A 19,539-nucleotide genomic window follows, 5' to 3' on the forward strand; every position below is an offset into this window, starting at 1 on the left:
GGTGAGTGCTTTCTCACGTGTCTGGGTTCTCATGGTGAGCTGAGATTATTCTCTTGTGTTTCAGAAGTGTTCCGACGAAGTAGAAGGAGGCTCATTCTTATTATGTCTCTAGGCAGATTAAGCAAAGTTAAATGCCACCAAATAACCCTATGAATGCTGGAAGACTTGCTCCTGGGACTACTGAAAGTCTTTCTGGCTGTATAATTATTCCTTGAATCAGTACTTACATTATGCTTTGTGAGGCTTGAAATATTAGCTGCTATTGCTTGGAGCCAATCCATGCAGTCTTCAGAAGACAGGCACTGAATAATTCCACTGCAGACTCCATCCACAGCAACAACTTGGAAAGCGTTCTGCCTAAAGTTGCATCAGAGCAGAAGAGACCAAACACCTAGTTAGTTAGCTGTTTGGAACTCAGTCCTGTACCTAGAAGAGTTCCTTCTTCATACAACTGAACAAACAGCTTCCAGAGTCAAATTTGATTATTTTTATGCATATATCTGTTTTTAAACAAATTAACAAAAAGATCAAGATATTATGCAATTTCAAATAGTTAGATAACATTCTTAAATTCAGGTAAATGTGGACAAAGTATGTGGAATTGAACAGCCTCTACTCAGGGGCATCTTTTCCCTTTGGCCAAACATGCAGTCTATGACTCTTTCTCTGATCTTCTGACATGTGTCATTACATTTCCTGACTTACAGTGAAAAGATTGCAAACATAAACAAACATTAAACATTACATTGTAAAACTCATGCTAATTTCTTGAGTGTTCTTTGGATTAGTGGTCAGGAATACAAGAAACCACAGCATGAATAGAAGCCCCCAAAGGCTCTGATCCTGAACACTCATCTGTTGTGTAACATGGTACACTTTAGAAATTTACAAGGCATATTTAAATCCACCAATGATGGTGCCATACAAAGTTTCCACAGCTGAGCATTCAAAATAGAATACTAGCTTCATGTATTATGGGGGAATCTTCAGCTTATGCCCCACTCCAAACACCACCCAGATGATCAACTGGGGACTTGGCCCCACTCCTTCCGTTCCAAATCTGGCCCCTCACAAATCTCCTCCCCGGTAGCTGCTCAAGATTGTGCCTACAGAGTAATGAGGCTCTATTCCTTATAGCTATCAGGTGATTTCACCCCCTCTGTTTCTCTGAGACCATCAGAGCTGCTTTGTTCATTAAACCTGGACTTTTAATTCAGCCTGAACTAACTTACTCCATCAGAAGAAAAAAAAAACCAACACTACTGGGGATCTAATACTTATCATCTTGCGCTGAGCCCAGGTGGAGTTGAGTCTTTCCAGAGACCACTTGGCTATGGAAAGCCAGGCTTCCTTTGATCCCGCCTCTGTCACCCTCAGACCAACTTTTGCTAAGTTCCCAAACTAAAATCCTGCTCCCAAATTAAAGTCCTATAATCTCTTCCACCTGTGCCAAGATGGACCAAATGCATCCTCTTACATGGAGGCTGCTCGCTTGTTTCCTGATCACCCAGATCAGAAATAATCACACAGATACTATATTAATTTCAATAGCTTAAGTGTATTTCTAGCTGGCTCTTATATCTTTTTTTTTTTTTGATTTTTCGAGACAGGGTTTCTCCATAGTTTTTGGTTCCTGTCCTGGAACTAGCTCTTGTAGACCAGGCTGGCCTCGAACTCACAGAGATCCACCTGCCTCTGCCTCCAGAGTGCTGGGATTAAAGGCGTGCGCCACCACCGCCCGGCTTAGCTCTTATGATGTGGGAGTGTCATATATCAATCTGTTGATTTCATTGGCTAAGCAATAAAGAAACTGCTAGGCCCATTGGATAGGCCCACCCTTAGGTGGGTGGAGTAAACAGAACAGAATGCCGGGAGGAAGAGGAAGTGAGGTCAGACTCCGCAGCTCTCCTCTCCGGAGCAGACGCAGGAGAGACGCCATGCTACCTGCTCCAGGGAAGACGCACGCTATGAAGCTCCGACCCAGGATGGACTTAGGCTAGAATCTTCCCGGTAAGACCGGTGCTACACAGATGATAAGAAATGGGCTAGTCCAGGAGCGAGAGTTAGCCTAGAAGAGGCTAGGTAGAAATGGGCCAGAGCAGTGTTTAAATGAATACAGTGTCTGTGTAATTATTTCGGGGCATAAGCTAGCCGAGCAGGCGGCTGGGGTTTTTGGGGTCGCAGCCCCGCCGCCCCCCTATTACTACACTCTTATATCTTAAATTAACCCATTTGTGATTCACTGCAAGGTTGTGACCTACTAGCAAGGTTCCAGCAAACTCCTGCAGGTGTGTTTCTCCTTTGGTGGCTACATCGTATCTCTCCCTGACTCCACCTACTTTCTCCCAGCATTCAGTTTAGCTTTCCCAGCTTAGCTCTATTCTGCCCTGCTGTAAGCCCAAACAACTTCTTTGTTCATTAACCAATAAAAGCAGTGCATATACAGGAGGACTTCCCACATCACTGATAGGTTTTCCAGTTTAACAGCTGTTACCCGACCCCCTACTGGGTTTCCAATACTTATCAATATTTAAATATTTTCTTTTTCAATATTCAAATACACCCCTTTACTGGCTTGATCAGTTTACAACTGAGCATTTGAGGATATTAGGTGTTCCCTGACACAAAGGAAAACCCAGGGAGTGTATATCTGACCCAGAGTCATGAGTAGGCCTCTGTCTATTTAATTTTTCTCTAGACCAGATCCAGTCTCTAATGGAAAACTTGATGCCTGATAGGTTTGTTTTCCAAACCACTGTGTATTCACACTGTTAACAGTTTAAGTGGCGGTAGTTCTCATACCTGATGCTTCCAACCGAAGACAGACAAGTGCTCAAACATGCATCATTTACTTGCTCTTAAAATAGATGTTTATTAGTAATAAAGTGATTTTAAACTTCTTGTGATAAAAACATGCTTCATTAAAAAAAGTATATTCAAAATTCAGCCATACATTAAGTTTAATTCATGTACTTGGTTGACAGTCTAGCCTTTAATGGTGGAGCCACCTCTCTAGCCCTGAGCTCTAATTCCAATGCTCCACAGTGAGTAAGGTGTTTACAATATCCAGACCTAAGGCTGGAGAGAAGGCTCAGCAACTAAAAGCAAAGACTCCTCATTCAGACCTAAATTCTATTCTCACCACCCACATGGACGCTGTAAACAGCAGTCCCTGGAGACAGACATCCTCTTCTGAAATTCAGGGTAACTAAATATCTACTTGTTGCACAGACATACATTCAGGTTAAACAAACATACACGTCAATAATTTTTTAAATGTCCAGACAGAAGCACAATCATCTATGGAAAATGAGATCAAATTTGAATGTAGCAATGTATACTTTTTTCCACTCTGTGTTTGCCGTGACTTTTTCTTTATAAACTACAATAAGAGGACAACAACTAGGAAATTTTAGCTGCTCAGTTCTAAAATTTATGTAATCTTATATCTTATGTAGTCCCTGATAGAATAAATCTGAAAAACTAATACTTTATACATCAGACCTAGATATTAACACAAGTTTTTATACTCTGTGTAATGAATGTAAATACATACATTTTTAATTATTGAAGTCAATTACTCTTATTTTTATCAATAATTGATTCTAAGTCATAAGTCTTACTTTGTGAGGGTTTGGTTAAGAGAAATTATATTTGTGCATTAGAAACAAGAATTTCAGAGACTTAAGTATACAAAATTATTGTGGCTTGATACTGGATACAGAATAGGCATAGAAAATTGGTAAAGGCTCTGTGGGACTTCCTGGCAATGAAAAGCTAGCATAGATCCATGGTAAGCATTTGTTACCATGGGTAGATAAGCAGTGTGGGTCAGCCTATTATTAGGGAAAGTAGTATGACTGGGAAAATCTTCTAAGGTACACAGATGGATTAGGACACTTGGACAAATGGATGCAGTTCAATAGCTCCATGATTAAAAATGAATAGTAAGAGACAACAGAACCAAAATTCCTCCAGGGTTTTTGACCTAAAAAACAGAACATCTATGGTGGGGAAAGCCTAAATTTTACACAGAAATAAGAAACCCAAAATGAACATAGGGGTGCAAAAGGCACAGTGTATTTTGAGAAAGAATGGCTGCTGGATCTGTTTATAATAAGACCTCATCTATAAGAGCTTGCAAATTATTCCATATATGCCTAGATTGGACAATTAGTTAATCTCGAGTAATTGCAAAGGAAAGAAAGAAACAAAACGAGAGCTCTAGCTCTCAACAATTGTTCTCAAATCATTGGCAGCAGGCCCATTGTCCTCTTGCCCTGATTAGACTTTGGGACTCTTCTTTCAGCTTTTCTATTAAAAGAAAAAGGTTTGCTGACCCTTATAGGAATACATATCAATTATAATGTTCTACCCTTGAAATTCACCAACCCAATACCCAGACTTCCCAAGTCCTCCTCCAGCGTCTAAAGATGTGTTGTTCTGACCTCTTCATCCACACATTTTCCATAATCTACAAAATTTAGATCAGGTTCTCACAACCTGTGCTGCAGCCAAAACTAGTCTCCTCTCCTTTAACTCTATGCTTGGACCCATATCCTCCTATTTACCCACAACACAACAGATTCCTCTATGTCACACCCAACCTTTCCATAAAGTCTTATCTGCTCCCACATTCCCACCTCGGAACAGGAATCACATCCTGTAAACCCAGCTAAGACCCAAATCTTTTTTTTTTAATTTATTTATTAAAGATTTCTGTCTCTTCCCCGCCACCGCCTCCCATTTCCCTCCCCCTCCACCGGTCAAGTCCCCCTCCCTCGTCAGCCCAAAGGGCAATCAGGGTTCCCTGCCCTGTGGGAAGTCCAAGGACCACCCACCTCCATCCAGGTCTAGTAAGGTGAGCATCCAAACTGCCTAGGCTCCCACAAAGCCAGTACGTGCAGTAGGATCAAAAACCCATTGCCATTGTTCTTGAGTTCTCAGTAGTCCTCATTGTCTGCTATGTTCAGTGAGTCCGGTTTTATCCCAGGATTTTTCAGACCCAGGCAAGCTGGCCTTGGTGAGTTCCCGATAGAACATCCCCATTGTCTCAGTGTGTGTGGGTGCACCCACACACACTAAGACCCAAATCTTAATACCTGACTGTGTCTATCCAAACTACTTCTAACTTTTAGGCTTAGTATGCTTCCACATTCTTCTTTCTCCCCAATACTACTTCATCCATAACAAAGTTAAATCAAATAAAGAAAATCCAAAGGCCCAGTCTTATCTCCGAAGTACCAACAGTATATTAAGCCTGTATTTTCTGGCCAAAATTGACCAGTCATGTGAAAATGCTTGACAATGAGTATTATATAGATGAAGTCTAGGACACAGAAATTAAATCATCATACACACAAAAATTAAATCATCATACATCTCTGAAAGTATTCAAGGAGCTTAAAGATAGATTACAAGCAGGGTATGTTTAAATAGACAGACTTATGAAAGCAATAATATGTCTTGAGAACTCTGTGATAAATATCATTAAAATTTTACCAAATGTTGAATAGACAAGGAAAGCCCAAAATGTTCAATGTTCTGAACTTATATAATTTTTCCAGAAAAACTGAAATCAATGTATTATATTACACTAAACAGCCATGCAAGTGTGAAGTTAAGGCCAAATTAAAACAATAAATGGATATGTGTATTACATTATGCATCAGCCTAAGATAGAGAAAATAAAGAAGTACAAATGACTACCTAAAAATTAAAGAAAAAATAAAATAGATTAGTACAGTTAGCTTATTGAGAGAAAGGACTCAAAGAAAAGTCCTTGACCATATGTAGGGCTCACAGTTGTAAACACTAAAAATAATAAATTTAGAAATTACAGAATGGACTGAAGACATAACCAGACGTTTCATCAAAGTAAAATTTTTAGTTGGCAAATATAATTAAAAGCTGGTCAACATCACTAGAATGTGCATTAGCAGGAGGCATGTATCACATGCCCTGGGAGGACAAAGCAACTGGCAAGCTCTCGAACCTGTAGTAAGAAGGGACACGGACAGACTGACGCTAGAAAGATTCATCGAGCTCTTACAAATCTCCCAGCCAATGCTTTCCAAAGAAATTACCATCTATCAAATCTCTGTGCCACTATTTATATCATTTGTGCTATTCACCGGTTATCATAAAACCCAATGTCTTAAAAATGGTCATTACTTTTTTAAAAAATGATTAAACTACTTTGAAAAGGAAAAAAATAGTGGGGTATGAAGAGTTGAAAAGGGAAGCTACCAATTCTACTAAGCAATACTGAATCTTGTAAGCCTTTGTGTTAAATGAATCCATTAACAAAATGTCATCAAAATGATGAAATAATAGAGATAAAGAATAGATTTGTAATTGCTGAGGCTTACAAACAGCAAAGGTTGTAGGACAAAAGTATTCAAGTGTATCATGAAGGACCACAATGGATTCATAGATGAGGGAGATGTTTATGGTCTCAATTGTGATTTTACATGAAGAAATATGCACAGGCTACATCATCCCATGTTGTTGAAATTTTACTATTTGTTATTTGGGGGCTCTCCACCCAGCTCCCAAATAAAACATGGAGGCTAATCCTTCCTTATGAATGCCCCACCTTAGCTTGGCTTGTTTCCAGTCAGCTTTTCTTAACTTAAATTATCCCATCTATCTTTAGCCTCTGAGCTTTTACCTGACTCTATTCTCTATACCTTTCTTTACTTCTTACTCAGTGGCTAGCTGTGTGCCTGGGTGTCTGGCCCCTGCCATCCTTCTTTCCTTCTTTTGTTGCTCCTGTTCCTCTTCTTGTTATTCCTCTATTTTCTCTGCCTAAGCCCTGCCTATCCTCTCTCCTGCATAGTTACTGTCCATTCAGCTCTTTATTAGATCAATCAATTATTTTAGATAGGCAAAGCAGCACAACTTCACAGAGTTAAACAAGTGCAATATAAAAGAATGAAACACATCTTAGCATCATTAAACAAACATTACACAGCATAAACGAGTGTAATACATCTTAAACTAAATTCCACAATGATCTTATAGAGGTAAGAAACTCACACAAAGTAATAATGGAATGAAGATGTTATCAATGCCAACTTTCTGGCTATGAAATCACACTACAGTTTTGAAAGCTGTTTTATTATAAAAATGGTTAAAGGTACAAAAAATCTTATATATCACTTCTTCCGCCTGAATATTACTCCACAATCACTTCAAAACAGAAATGGTATAATCATAAAAATAGTATTTCATATAGAAAAGTATCAGACTAGTAGATATAATACAACATATATCATTACCTAAATTCAAAGAAATTACTAGATTAAATAATCTAGTTATAGTAATTTTTTAATTTGGAATAAAAACAAAAAACGAAGAAAAATTTCAAACATATGCTACCATGGAGAGATTTTTTTAGAAAATAGGAATTATTAAAGGAAGGGAGAAATATACAGGCACTTACTCATCAATACCAATCTCCTGTCATATAGATAAACATTTGAACAAAGAAAACATACTGTAATTTTTAAAAAATAAGCATAGATATAGAAATTTTAAATCTTTGTGTATCCTATAGATTAAAGTTAAATATAGAGAGCAAATTCAGACAACTAAAAGTAGAAATACATATATTTATCATCAAAATGGACTCTAACTCAGCCAATGCATTTCTTATAATTCATAAAAAAAATTATCATACACAATTCTGAAGATCAAAATTCCTCATAAATGGATATGCTCAAACTGAAATATGTAGAACTCCACAACAAAATGATGATGCCAGTGCTTTTATAAAAACAGGAGAGACATTTCCCCAAATAATATACAATTGGAGAAAAACTTGCTTTCAACAAATATCACAGGTTTAAAATTATCCATGATGAAATCACAAAAAAAGCCAAAATCAAAACAACAATTCAACTTCTTAACTCCTTCAAAATTTTTAAGTACATTCTCATGTAGCCCATGGTTTAAAAATATTTAGTACATGAGAAGAGATGGTTATTAACCCAAGTGAATTTTAGATGCTGACAAGGAAAAAGTGGCTGCATACTTCTGGGGTCCCCTTTCTCAGCTGAAGACCTTGACTACAAGCAGTTAGCAAGAGGAGGCCAGGAAAGGCTAATCATTCGTTATAGAGGGACCTTGGAGTTGAGTGGTGACAAGATAATTGTTACCTTGAGGTTCCTTATCTTACCCATCCCTAGCAGGGCCTTGAAGATGCCTCCCACACTGGAAATCTATAAGCTGCATAAGTCACAAGTCTGAGCTCAAGGACACAAGAAGGTATAAACCAACCAAAGGACCATTTTGGAGCCTGACTGACCTAGTGAGCAGCTGCCAGCTGTGTGTCTGAGCTGATCAAGAAGCTTTGGTGGAAACAGACAGAAATCCCTTCTTTCCAAAGAGGTTTCTCAGTCCCTGAGGCATCTATCTCAAAAAATATATAATAATGACGATGATAATAAGCATCAGGCACAATATCAAACCAAGGGACTCAGGAAGCAGAACAACAACAAGAAAAATCAAGAAAAAAATGCAGAAACTTTTCATTTAAATTCTATGGAAAGAAGGGATGGACACAACCCACAAATCTGCTATTGAAAAACAATTCATTCCACATCCTTAGCAATACTGAGCATGATTAAAAAAATGAAAAGCAAACTCATATATACTAATTTACAAAACTGTTAACATGACAATGGTAGATAATTAACTTCAAAGGTCTCAGGTGTTACTCAATACCCTCGGTTAGATTCCTAGCATCACTCAAAAAGATAAATGTACAAGCAATATGAGTATTTTGAATATAAAACAGCTTATTAAAATTAACTCGAGAAATATTAAGCCCAATAAATTATAGTTTTATATATATATCAGATCCACTGCAATTATTTATGACAGAAACAGGGCTTCCACTGCCTTGGGTTCCATATTTACCATGGTCTACAATGGGAGAGAATTCCTGTACAACTCTCTTGTACTATCAGAAACATGCTAAAATAAGAACGACATGGCACATTATGCTGAAAGTTTGAGCATTGACCCTTTTCAATCAGAGATTAGAACCTGTAAACAGACTCACCGACTCAGGTCAGTCCCGGGCAGGTACTGGGAGAAGCGGGCATGCAGTAAAGGAATGAGCCTGAGGTCACACCACCGCTTCTCCCACCGCAGGCCTGGAGATGTGGGCCACGAAGAGCAGGAAAGTGTATCCTGAAAAGAGTGACATGTTCAGAAGGTTTGTGTTTCCATGTGTTCCCAGACTTATCACTGGGGGACGTTAATTTTTTCAATTGTTTTTAATAGTTTGATAAGCCTAAGTAATCCCCCACTCTTGGGCCCAGAATTCTACTTCAAAATGTCATTGTTAACAGAGCTCTGTAAGAAGGCTAGGAAAGACCAAGAAAATACCTGAAAATTATGGGTGAAGAGGAAGAAAACATGAAACTGTAACAGAGTGGAATCTGTTCAAGAATGGAAGAAACTGGAAAAGTTACTACCACGGGGAAGCAACAAAACCTCTTGGAAGATGAAGTCATTGTTCAATTGGCCAAGAGTTTTGAGTGCCTGCAAGTGTCCAAACATTGTCATATTTACAAATATCTTTTAAATGCCAATGTGTAAACACACACTGAACATATTCATTATGAATCTCGAAAATATTTCTGAATTAATGAGCATTCCTGCAAGTGAATCTATAACACCCTGCTCTAAGAAGTCTTGAACACTGTATTCATTTAGTTTCAAAAAGTTTAGGTCCTTTTACATCACTTTCATGTCATATCAAGGATATAGTTATTCCTTTAATATTATATGTGTTCAATATTATAACTGGTTTGTTGGGGGATTTTTAAAATACCTTTTTATTAATTTTTGAGATTATATTTATATAATTTTCACTTTTCTTTAATTCCCTTCAAAATCTCCTGTGTACTCCTCATCTTTGCCTCACTCAATTCATGCCATCTTTTTCTTTATTACATTGTGTTTGTGTATTCTTAAATACATACATGCAATCTGCTCAGTTCATGTAATCTTTCTAGAGTGCATATGTTCTCAGGAATGACCACTTGATATTGTGTAATCAATAGACCTTTCTGGTATCATTAAATATAGAACTCAGAAAGGAAAGGATGTTTTCTGATCAGATACAGCTCATGTCTTTTAAGTCTTGTTTCAGAGGTGCACGGTGTCTTCAGTAAGAAGGACTTATATTTAATCTCCTGAAGGCAAGTAGGGGAAACAACAGCAGTCTGTATTGTTTTAGAATTCACTTGGCACCCCCATATTAACAATTCAAATTGTGGCAATAAGCTTTCAATGAAGGAAAGCAACCAATAATCACTCCGATACAGCTGTGACACCTACTAACTACAATAATGAACAGAATAGAAAGCTACCCCTAAGGGTGCAGTTGTGGAACTCACATCTTGATTATAATCATAAGCTGCCTAATAGAATTTAAGGTCCAATTAGAAGAAAATCACACCTACTACTTGAAATCTAGCCAAAAGTTGGAGCTAGTAAGGCCATGCATCTAAGAGGAGAACATAATGTTTTCACTGCGTTAAATGAGCACAATTCTTAGCTGCATTCTAACTGCTTCTCCTTATACCCATAAGCAAGCGCCACTCTCAATCTTTTCAAAGAATCTTCTTGCAGGAAAATTTACTACAGACAACAACAACTGCCCCAAATATAGACAAAACATAATCTTGGGATGCCTAATTCCAGTGAATCCAACTCTTCCACCTAAGGACTGGAGTCCATCTAAGAAGATGGGGTAAGATTGCAAGAGCAAAAATATCTGGGAATCTGATATTGTGTCTTCTAGAAATGATATGGAGCCTTCACTAATGGGATTGGGATTATAGCTGCCTAGTCACGACCCGAACCATGACAGTACCAACAGATACGCCAATGTCAGAGAGGAATATCTTCCAGTACCCAATCACAGAAAAAGAAGTAGATATAACTAAGAAATTCTGAAAGTGGGATACTTAATATGCCCTAGGGGTGAGCTACCTATTTGATTTGCTAGTATCCAGTGGTCAGCCCTGAAATTATAATCACACATGTAGCACTAAACATACTTATGAGATTGAATATATACATTTATGCATTTCTTTCTGTCTCTCTTTGTGTCTTTCTCTTTGTGTGTGTGTGTGTGTGTGTGTGTGTGTGTGTGTCTGTCTGTCTGTCTGTCTCTGTGTTTGTGTAACATAGGAAAAAACTATGAATTTGAGAGGGGGCAAGGGTTGACATGGGAAAGATCGGAGTGAGTAAAAAGAAAAGGAAAAACTATGCAATTATATTTTATCTAAAAAAAAATCATAAGTGGCCAGGCTATTTATAAGTATGAGGTTTATAGGAAAAGCACTTCTACAGTCTCACAAAAATCTGCTCACATGTTCCTTATTATTATCATCTATACTATTATCTCTGGTTCATTATGTACTTTGTAATGTTTTTTTTTCAAGATAAAGATAATGCTCATGTTACTGCGTGAATACAGAACTATGTTCAGCAGCAGCAATGAATCATTTTATTTAAAGGAGAAACATGGGGCAGCCTCCATACTTTGAAGCATAGTCTAGGCAGATAAACAAAGCTTCCCAATTAATCAGGACCTTCCATCTGCTGTCCTCCTGCCAGATTTCAGGGTTGCTGAGCCAAGTAATGGGAATGATTATTTATGTTATACATCATGGTAGTCAATCACTCATCTATGTAGATGGGCATCTATAAGAAATTCATTTGCTAAGTCATCCAACCTGTGACAGCCAGGAATGATTGATTCATTACAACTAACTCCTCTTTGATTCCACAGTAAAAACATCTATCACAACACATCTCACATTTATAAGCGGATATGAAATAATTAAAAGAATAGTTGAGATTTTTTGTTGGTTATTTGACATATTAGCAATATATTTGGTAGATTATTAACAGTGATTTTTCATATTCTGTGAATATGAATTCCTCCACTTGGTTATAATTTTCTATGAATACATAAGAGAATGTATGAAAGAATATTAAAGGATTGGGGCAATGTGATATCAAGGACAATGACAGCAATAAGTGGGCATGATGCTTACATAACACTGTTAGGAGTAATAGATCTGAAAATATATTTTCATTGCATTTAATACCTTCATAAATTAAAATGGAAAAGGTCATTTTTTTCATTTTATACTTCTTTGAAAATCTATAAAATATGCCCAACTTCAACTTTTAGAATAATTTAGCCTGATATAGATGCTACTATAAATCATATTCACAGCTGAATATTTAACACCATTAAAAATAATTCTTATTTTGATTATGAAGATAAAATACAGATTTCAAGGCTTCTTTAACAACAAAATTGCCAAAAAAAGAATTATACGTGGAATAAAATGCCAGTCCGAATATTTTATAAAATAAGTTGGCATAGAAAGCCGACTCTAGGTGTGAAGACAAGGAATGTGTTTTCAAAGTGTATTATCTGACTATCTGAGTAAGTGTCATTTTCCATTGATTAGGAAGGAATTTCTTAACTTCACCTCCAGAAAAAAAAATAAGGAACAGGATTCAGACAACTCAGCTTCAGCAATAGAAGGGATATTTGTGTACCTGAAATCAGTGACATTTTGTCCATGTAGGAGTAGCCATTAAAAACCGAAATTTTATATTTAAGGCTTGATTTCTCCTGATTTTTAAAGTGCTTTTCTAAAATCATAGTTCAGCAAAACAATATCCGATTACTCAAAATTTGATTAAAAATCATAGATATTGGGTCTGGGTGGTGGTGGCACTTGGGAAGCAGATATAGGAGGATCTTTGTGAGTTCAAGGCTAACCTGGTCTACAAGAGCTAACTCCATGGCAGCTAGGACTGTAACACAGAGAAACCCTGTTTTGAAAAACAAAAAACAAAAAATCATAGGTGTTCAAAATGCAGTTCCATACAATTTCTTTGTTATTAAACAATAGTGAAGATAATTGTAAATCTGCGAGTAGGAAGAGTTTCTAGTCTCTCCTCTTGTATTGAAGCTTATCCAGAGCATGGAAGGGAAATTGGTTTGAACAACTGCACTCAGGTCAGAAGACAGAATCAGCAGATGCACCAAGAGGAGCAGAGCCACCTTCACTTTATAGTCTTCCAGCTTTCAGATCTCAACTACATCCATGTTCAGAGTCTTAACACCTCCCTAGTTCTTTCGTTCTTTCTATTAAAGGTATTTAACATTCTGGAGGCCAGAAACCACAATTAAGTACTTCCTGTAATACCCCAGTAAATGCCTCTCTAGATTTCAGCAAGACTTTATTTGATGGAAATACACCAATATTTCCTCATTATAATATGTTTTGCTTGAATTTGTACGTTGATTCTTCTTTATATCACCATTATAGACTTTCATTACACTAAAATACATCTATCAATGTAACAATATATTTCAACATTAATGATAAAAATAATAATACATTATGAATAAACCTATGGTAGCATGGAATGTATATGTCATGTTGTATTCAGAATTCTATACAACTGTCTATGATGAAAATAGTGAGGCTGCAGATTTAGTAATAATATGTAATTATTATTATGTAATTGCTATGTCCTAATTACACGTTTCTAAAGAATGATAGTGCTATTTCTATATAAAACAATGCAATGAGTAGCAAACCATAATGATTCCTTCTCTTGAGCCTTTCATCCTGACTTCTCTGCTTCCCATTAATGCAGAGGAGATAAAGGACTTCAAACAAAATCTACATTAAGAACATGAACAAACACCTTTCTTCAGGGCTGAAGCAGATGAGGTGGGTTTTCTGTCTTCTGAACATGACTAATGGGGAATCTCAGAGGAAACCTGGAAGACTGGAGGAAGCTTAGGCTTTATAGCCAATATCTTGTCAAAATATTTGTTCCACCTCCTCTGCTGATCATCTAGAGAAAGTCATTCTTGTTCCTTCCCCTACTCAAATCACACAGAAAACCTGAACTCACTTCAGGGGCCCGTGACTCTCAGGGAAACACTTGAAAAGAGCGATCGGCTATGAAAGGACACAGCTGTTCACATCACCAGCATAAGCACAATAATTGAGGATAATGGGCACCAAGGAAACAATGGTGAGCAACAATTTATAAATGTGTGTGTGCACGTGTGTGCATGTGTGTGTGTATGTGTGTGCGTGTGTGTGTGTGTGTGTTAACAAACGGGGCCAGGGAAACTCAGTGTAATATCACTTATTACTTGCCTAACATAAAGAAGCCCTGGGTCCAACCAAGTAACACAGACAGACAGACAGACAGACACACACACACACACACACATGTTGATTGGACAATGCAAGACATTTGTCATTTGTATTGATCAGATCACTGCTTCTGTATGTGTAATTTTTTTGCTCACTTGAAAATTAGAGTTTTAAATCACTCAGATCCTGGAAACATTAGATGATCAGTAGTTTGGGCTTTATCTGGTCTCACACAATATGAAAAGTATATTTTTTCTCATATATGGCATCTGGGGTGGGAAAGGAAAAAAGATAGAAGATTATAAATATATAATAATAAAAATCAGTGGAGAACAGGATAATAAAATGTTATAGAGTCCCAGATAGATAGATAGATAGATAGATAGATAGATAGATAGATAGATAGATAGATAGAGATTCGCGTGTGTATGTGTATGTGTAACCATGGAATGTCATATACATGTATGGAAACATTATAATGAAACTCCTAATTGTTGACAAATATAGTGATAAAAAACTGGAAGATATTTTCTTTCATGCTATATTACAAGTTATAAAAATGTTTCTCATTACAAAATAAATGAATAAATAAATATGGTAATTAACCTGGAAAACCTATATCATCTAGCTATAGAATAAGGTCAGTGTAATCAGGAACAACAAAATTTGTTTGGACTTGCAAATTTTCAGAAGCTTCTTTTGAAATAAAATTCCTTAATTAAATGAACGCTTTTAATATTGGATGAATAGTGCTTTATTGGAGATCAGAAAAATTAATATGTACTTAAGGTCGGCAAGGCTAGTTCATATTTAAGTCTACATATAATCAGAGTGATTAGTTTTCTTTTCTTTATAACATGTGTTTTGAATACTAAAATAAGAAATTTCAGAAGTATTTAATAAAGATAGCTAATTTACTCAAAAACAAATGTGGAAAATTCACCACTAAAAATTTAATTAAATTCAATAAAACTAGAGTGCTAATGCATGTTTTATTGAACGCACAGTTTGATATTCGATGTTCCTTATCATAATTTATATGCTAAAATTTTCTCTATTTGTAGTAGTTTCATGATATGGTTAAAGATCATAAAAAAATAACAAATGATGGAAATATTTACCTAACTGGTATCAAAATAAAAGTTAAAAATCCTGTAAAATCATGTAGTTCCTGAAACTCTATATGGCATGCAAATCTCTGAAATAATATATGATTCTATTCCTCTTCTTGTCCTAGTCCAGTCTCCAGCACGGCCAGAGGACTAATAAGGTACACCTGATTTAAAAATGTCATGCGCAAAAAACCTGGCTGTTGGTTTTTCCTTCTGGCTCATCTTATCACTTAAATCTTAGTGATGTCAGCAAGAAGTACAGCTTTTTCAGAAAAAAATAATGGTGTTAACAAACCACAAATACAGGTATATTCTGCTCTTAGGCCATCCTTATTAGTTTCAACTGTATCCAGCTGTCTTACTGTGTTGTTTGGATGGTAGTTGAGATGCAAGCCACTGTCACAAAGAGGAGAAGAGGTACCACTGCTTTGGTCACTTGGAGCACCTGCAAGAGACAAAAACATAACATCTTACAGGTTACAATGTCATGCTGTTCCAAAACGACCGTGTATAATTATTTTCGATGATAATCTAAAATTGGAAAATAAAACACAAAGAAATCTGACTTACACCAATACTAGAACTTGGCAAGTGACCATAGGTGTGGAGAGAGAGAGAGAGAGAGAGAGAGAGAGAGAGAGAGAGAGAGAGAGAGAGGAATAGCGGGAGAGAGAGGGATAGAGGGAGAGAGGGCAAGAGGGAGAGAAAGGAAAACCTCAACAAGAAGAAAAAATTGTTTTAAATAATGTAAAAATGTTCTGAAAATGCATTTATTCCAAAGAAATAAGAATGCTAAGAATCAGATAGAGCACAGTAAAATGCTGGGTGTAATGAAAATGCAGGGGATAGCAGTGTGGGTAATTTCATTATTACCAGAAAGCAGAGGTGTGAATATTTTCAACATACAGAAATTACAAACTCTTATCTTGCAAGAGAAGCTAATGCCACGTGATTTGGTGACTACATGCAATGTGCATGTCCATGTATTAATATATCACATTGTACTCTATGAAAAAATGCCAACTACTGGTCGGAAAGAAGACGGGGAAGAGGGTAAATGCAGTGCTGGGATTCCTCACTCCACTCTACAAATGCTTACATGCGCAGTCTTCATTCAGTGGGAGCTTGAGGAAAGCAGGTGCCCTTTTTAAAAATGACACCGTCAGAGTCACTTCCTCCCCAGCGTTCCGGAGAACCTGGACCTGCAAACAGAAAAGATGAAAAGAATGTAGCCATCCTTAGTTACACAATTTCTTATAATTATCAGTCCTGGGCAATATTGATTGTTTTCCCACCACTTGGTTTTCCCTTGTTACTAGAAACACCGTGAAAGATAAAAGAATAATTTCCCCAAGAATTCTGTCATAGACCCAACACGTCCTTTTGCTGCAGTGTTATAAGCTGTACTGCAAATCTCTCAGTCACATCCACGGAGCACCTCTTGAGTCAAGTTTAAATTGGGCAGAGTTAGAGATGAGATCATAGGGTATACGGAATTGCAGACATTGAGTAATTTTGGAGCCAGTATATCTGTTAATTTACTTGCTATTTATTTGGTATCTCTTTTATAGTGTAAAACTGAGTAATCTCTGATGGTAAAAGGAAAATGATATTGCTGGTATAGACCAGAGAATTTTTGTAAAGCTTCATCAACTTATAAAAACCCTTCCTCGAAATTTTACTAAAGCTTTTCTTTTTCCTGAAAATCTGAGAAAGCAAAAGCATTTGGGATCATCAGTAATTTTCAGCATTTGAAATTATAGAAGAAGTAGGTCAAGTTTTCTCAGCTGAAACAGTTGTGATTAGCCCTTGGGCTTACCACAGGTCAGAGAACCCTAAGTGCTCTTTGAGCAGATGAGGGAGGGTGACTTGATCGGGGGAGGGGGAGGGAAATGGGAGGCGGTTGCGGGGAGGAGGCAGAAATCCTTAATAAATAAATTAATTTTAAAAAATAAAAAAAATAAAAGCCAAAAAAAATCTATGCAATAAAAGGTAATCAATGGAAAATCAACGTAAGAAAAGAATGAAAGGCTGAGTCGGAGATGTGTAAGTCACAATGTAGTTGTAGCAAATCTCACAAGCATGGGTATGATTATAAATTTTGATGTGCACCACAGATAGATCTAGGAATCTTTAATGAAGAAGTGGTTAAAATAAACACAAAAACATGAATTGCTCATCAACAGACAATCTCTTTCATGTTGGGGATTTCATGGTGTTCCCTAAATCCTCTTTCACAGAGAGACTGTGCAGCCAGAACAGAGGTCAGAGTTTCTCATCCTGAAACTCCAGAAAACCCACCCTGAAGAAAAAACCTAGGATGGTAAAGAAGGTTCACCATTAACATCAACTTGCCCCCTCCCTCAGTGCAAGGGCTGACTGAAGGGAAACCTCCAGCTAAAACAACCCTTCCCTAATTAGTGACACCAGGACGCTGATCTGGAAAGCTCTCTCATCTCTTCAGGCTAAAAAAGCAGAAACCGGTCGGATTTCCTGTGAGAAAAAGATCAATCAACCAGAACAAAACGTTGCAAGTAGACTCTTTACTACATAGTCTAAAAGGATCCATAGCCAGACCTGTGAATTAACAGTTAATTCCAAACTTAAAAAAATAGGGAACTAACATAGGATCTTCTTTAACAGTTATCTAACACAATTCTAAAAAGTTAGTGAAGGTGAAGTAAAAATTATTTAAAGCAAAGCAATAACAGTTGAAAGAGAACTTAACCAGTTCATGACAAGGGAAACCGCCTTTTAGAATGGTATGAGAAAAACTATAAAATTACCTTTAAAATATCGGACAAAAAGTTACATTTGTATAAATTCAATTGAAATGGTATAAACACTCAGCAAAGAAATATCAAATCATAAAATTATCAAAACAGAATTAATATAACAGAAAGGTATAATGGCATGAGTAGAATATTTTTTAGAGTAAAGAAGAGAGCCTTGCTAGAGAATTAGGAAAACTGAATCACCAGGGAGAAGAGCTTCAGTGGTAGACAGCATGCACACGTGTGAACCATTCTTAAATGTACTTAAATAAATAAAATGCCAAAATATGTAAAGATACTACCTCTTGATCAGGTGGAGTTCAATCTATGAATGCAGCACTATTTAGCATTAAAAACTGAATTTGTGTAATTAATCATATTAAAAAGTTAAGTTGACCCAGAATATAAAGAGTTTACAAAAATAAGTACACATGTGTAATAAAACACTGAATAAGAACAGAATCAGACTTTCTGGAGTTGATACATGTAATTTTTAAAAAAAACTGTGAACACTATCATCCTAAATGAAGAAAGACAGAGTCAGAATTGTCCAGGCTTATGAAAATATGTCTATTAATGATAATTACTTTAGTCAATTTTTTAATGGAGGTGCTAATTCAGAACAATACACTGAGTTAAAAAATAGGAATCTGAATTCAAAAGGGAGAAATGAATTGTCTTGAGGTAGCTTAAAGTTTACAAAAAGGCTAGTTTTGTGAAAATAGCTGTGATATTTAAAGAGATTAACACCATTAAAGAAAAGTAGATAACTTCAACAATACCAGAGGAAAGGTATTGAGGGCAAGACCCCATCAATCAACTTAATCTTCTGAAAATGCAAGTCAATTTGACAGAAGAGTGTTTAATTTGAGAAACCACTAAAGGCCTTCCAATCTCTCCAAACAAATCACTAGGAAGTATTTTCTCAGAATTGACAGCCAGAAACAGATTAAAATTTGATCCAGGCTCCATCATGAGTTAGCATTAGAACTTGGCTGCATCACTCATGTGGTACTGGTTTTGCAGGAATAAAAAGCAAAACACTCTGAGGTGTAACAATGTCTTCTTCCAAGGTTCTACAGATATATCAATGTGTGTCAGTGTTAGAGTACCTGAGAGGCTACTGTGTGTCTCAACTTTTCAAGTTACTGACAGTAGGTGGATTCAACGGGGACAGCCACACCTTCTCCCTTTCCATGATGAACATAAGCTATGAGACTGGAAATCTAAATTAGTTTCTCCAAGACACTTTTCTAACGTATTTTGTTGCAACAAGTGATAAGTAACTAATACATCATCAATGTTCATTGTGGCCAAAAGTGTGTGTTCGATTTGAAAGTTCTTCAATAATTTTTGCATTGATGTTCATCATAGAAATTGATTTTTCACTTTCTCTTTCTGATTTAGCCTAGTAATTTTCAA

General features: G+C 36.6%; 1 protein-coding gene across 3 annotated transcripts in view; it reads right to left on the reverse strand.

Moving 5' to 3' along the window:
- The window catches only part of Sntg1 (syntrophin gamma 1), a 396,311-nt gene that overhangs the window by 88,094 nt on the left and 288,678 nt on the right, over positions 1-19,539 (reverse strand). For all 3 annotated transcript variants that reach the window (XM_075967101.1, XM_075967103.1, XM_075967104.1), the window contains 4 exons: positions 16,443-16,545; positions 15,706-15,788; positions 9,071-9,201; positions 228-357 (listed from right to left, as the gene is read on the reverse strand). In XM_075967101.1, coding sequence (XP_075823216.1) covers positions 228-357; positions 9,071-9,201; positions 15,706-15,788; positions 16,443-16,545 — 447 coding nt within the window. The remainder of the gene's footprint in view (positions 1-227; positions 358-9,070; positions 9,202-15,705; positions 15,789-16,442; positions 16,546-19,539) is intronic.

The sequence above is a fragment of the Microtus pennsylvanicus genome, chromosome 3, assembly GCF_037038515.1.
Source record: "Microtus pennsylvanicus isolate mMicPen1 chromosome 3, mMicPen1.hap1, whole genome shotgun sequence".
Classification (NCBI taxonomy): Eukaryota; Metazoa; Chordata; class Mammalia; order Rodentia; family Cricetidae; genus Microtus; species Microtus pennsylvanicus.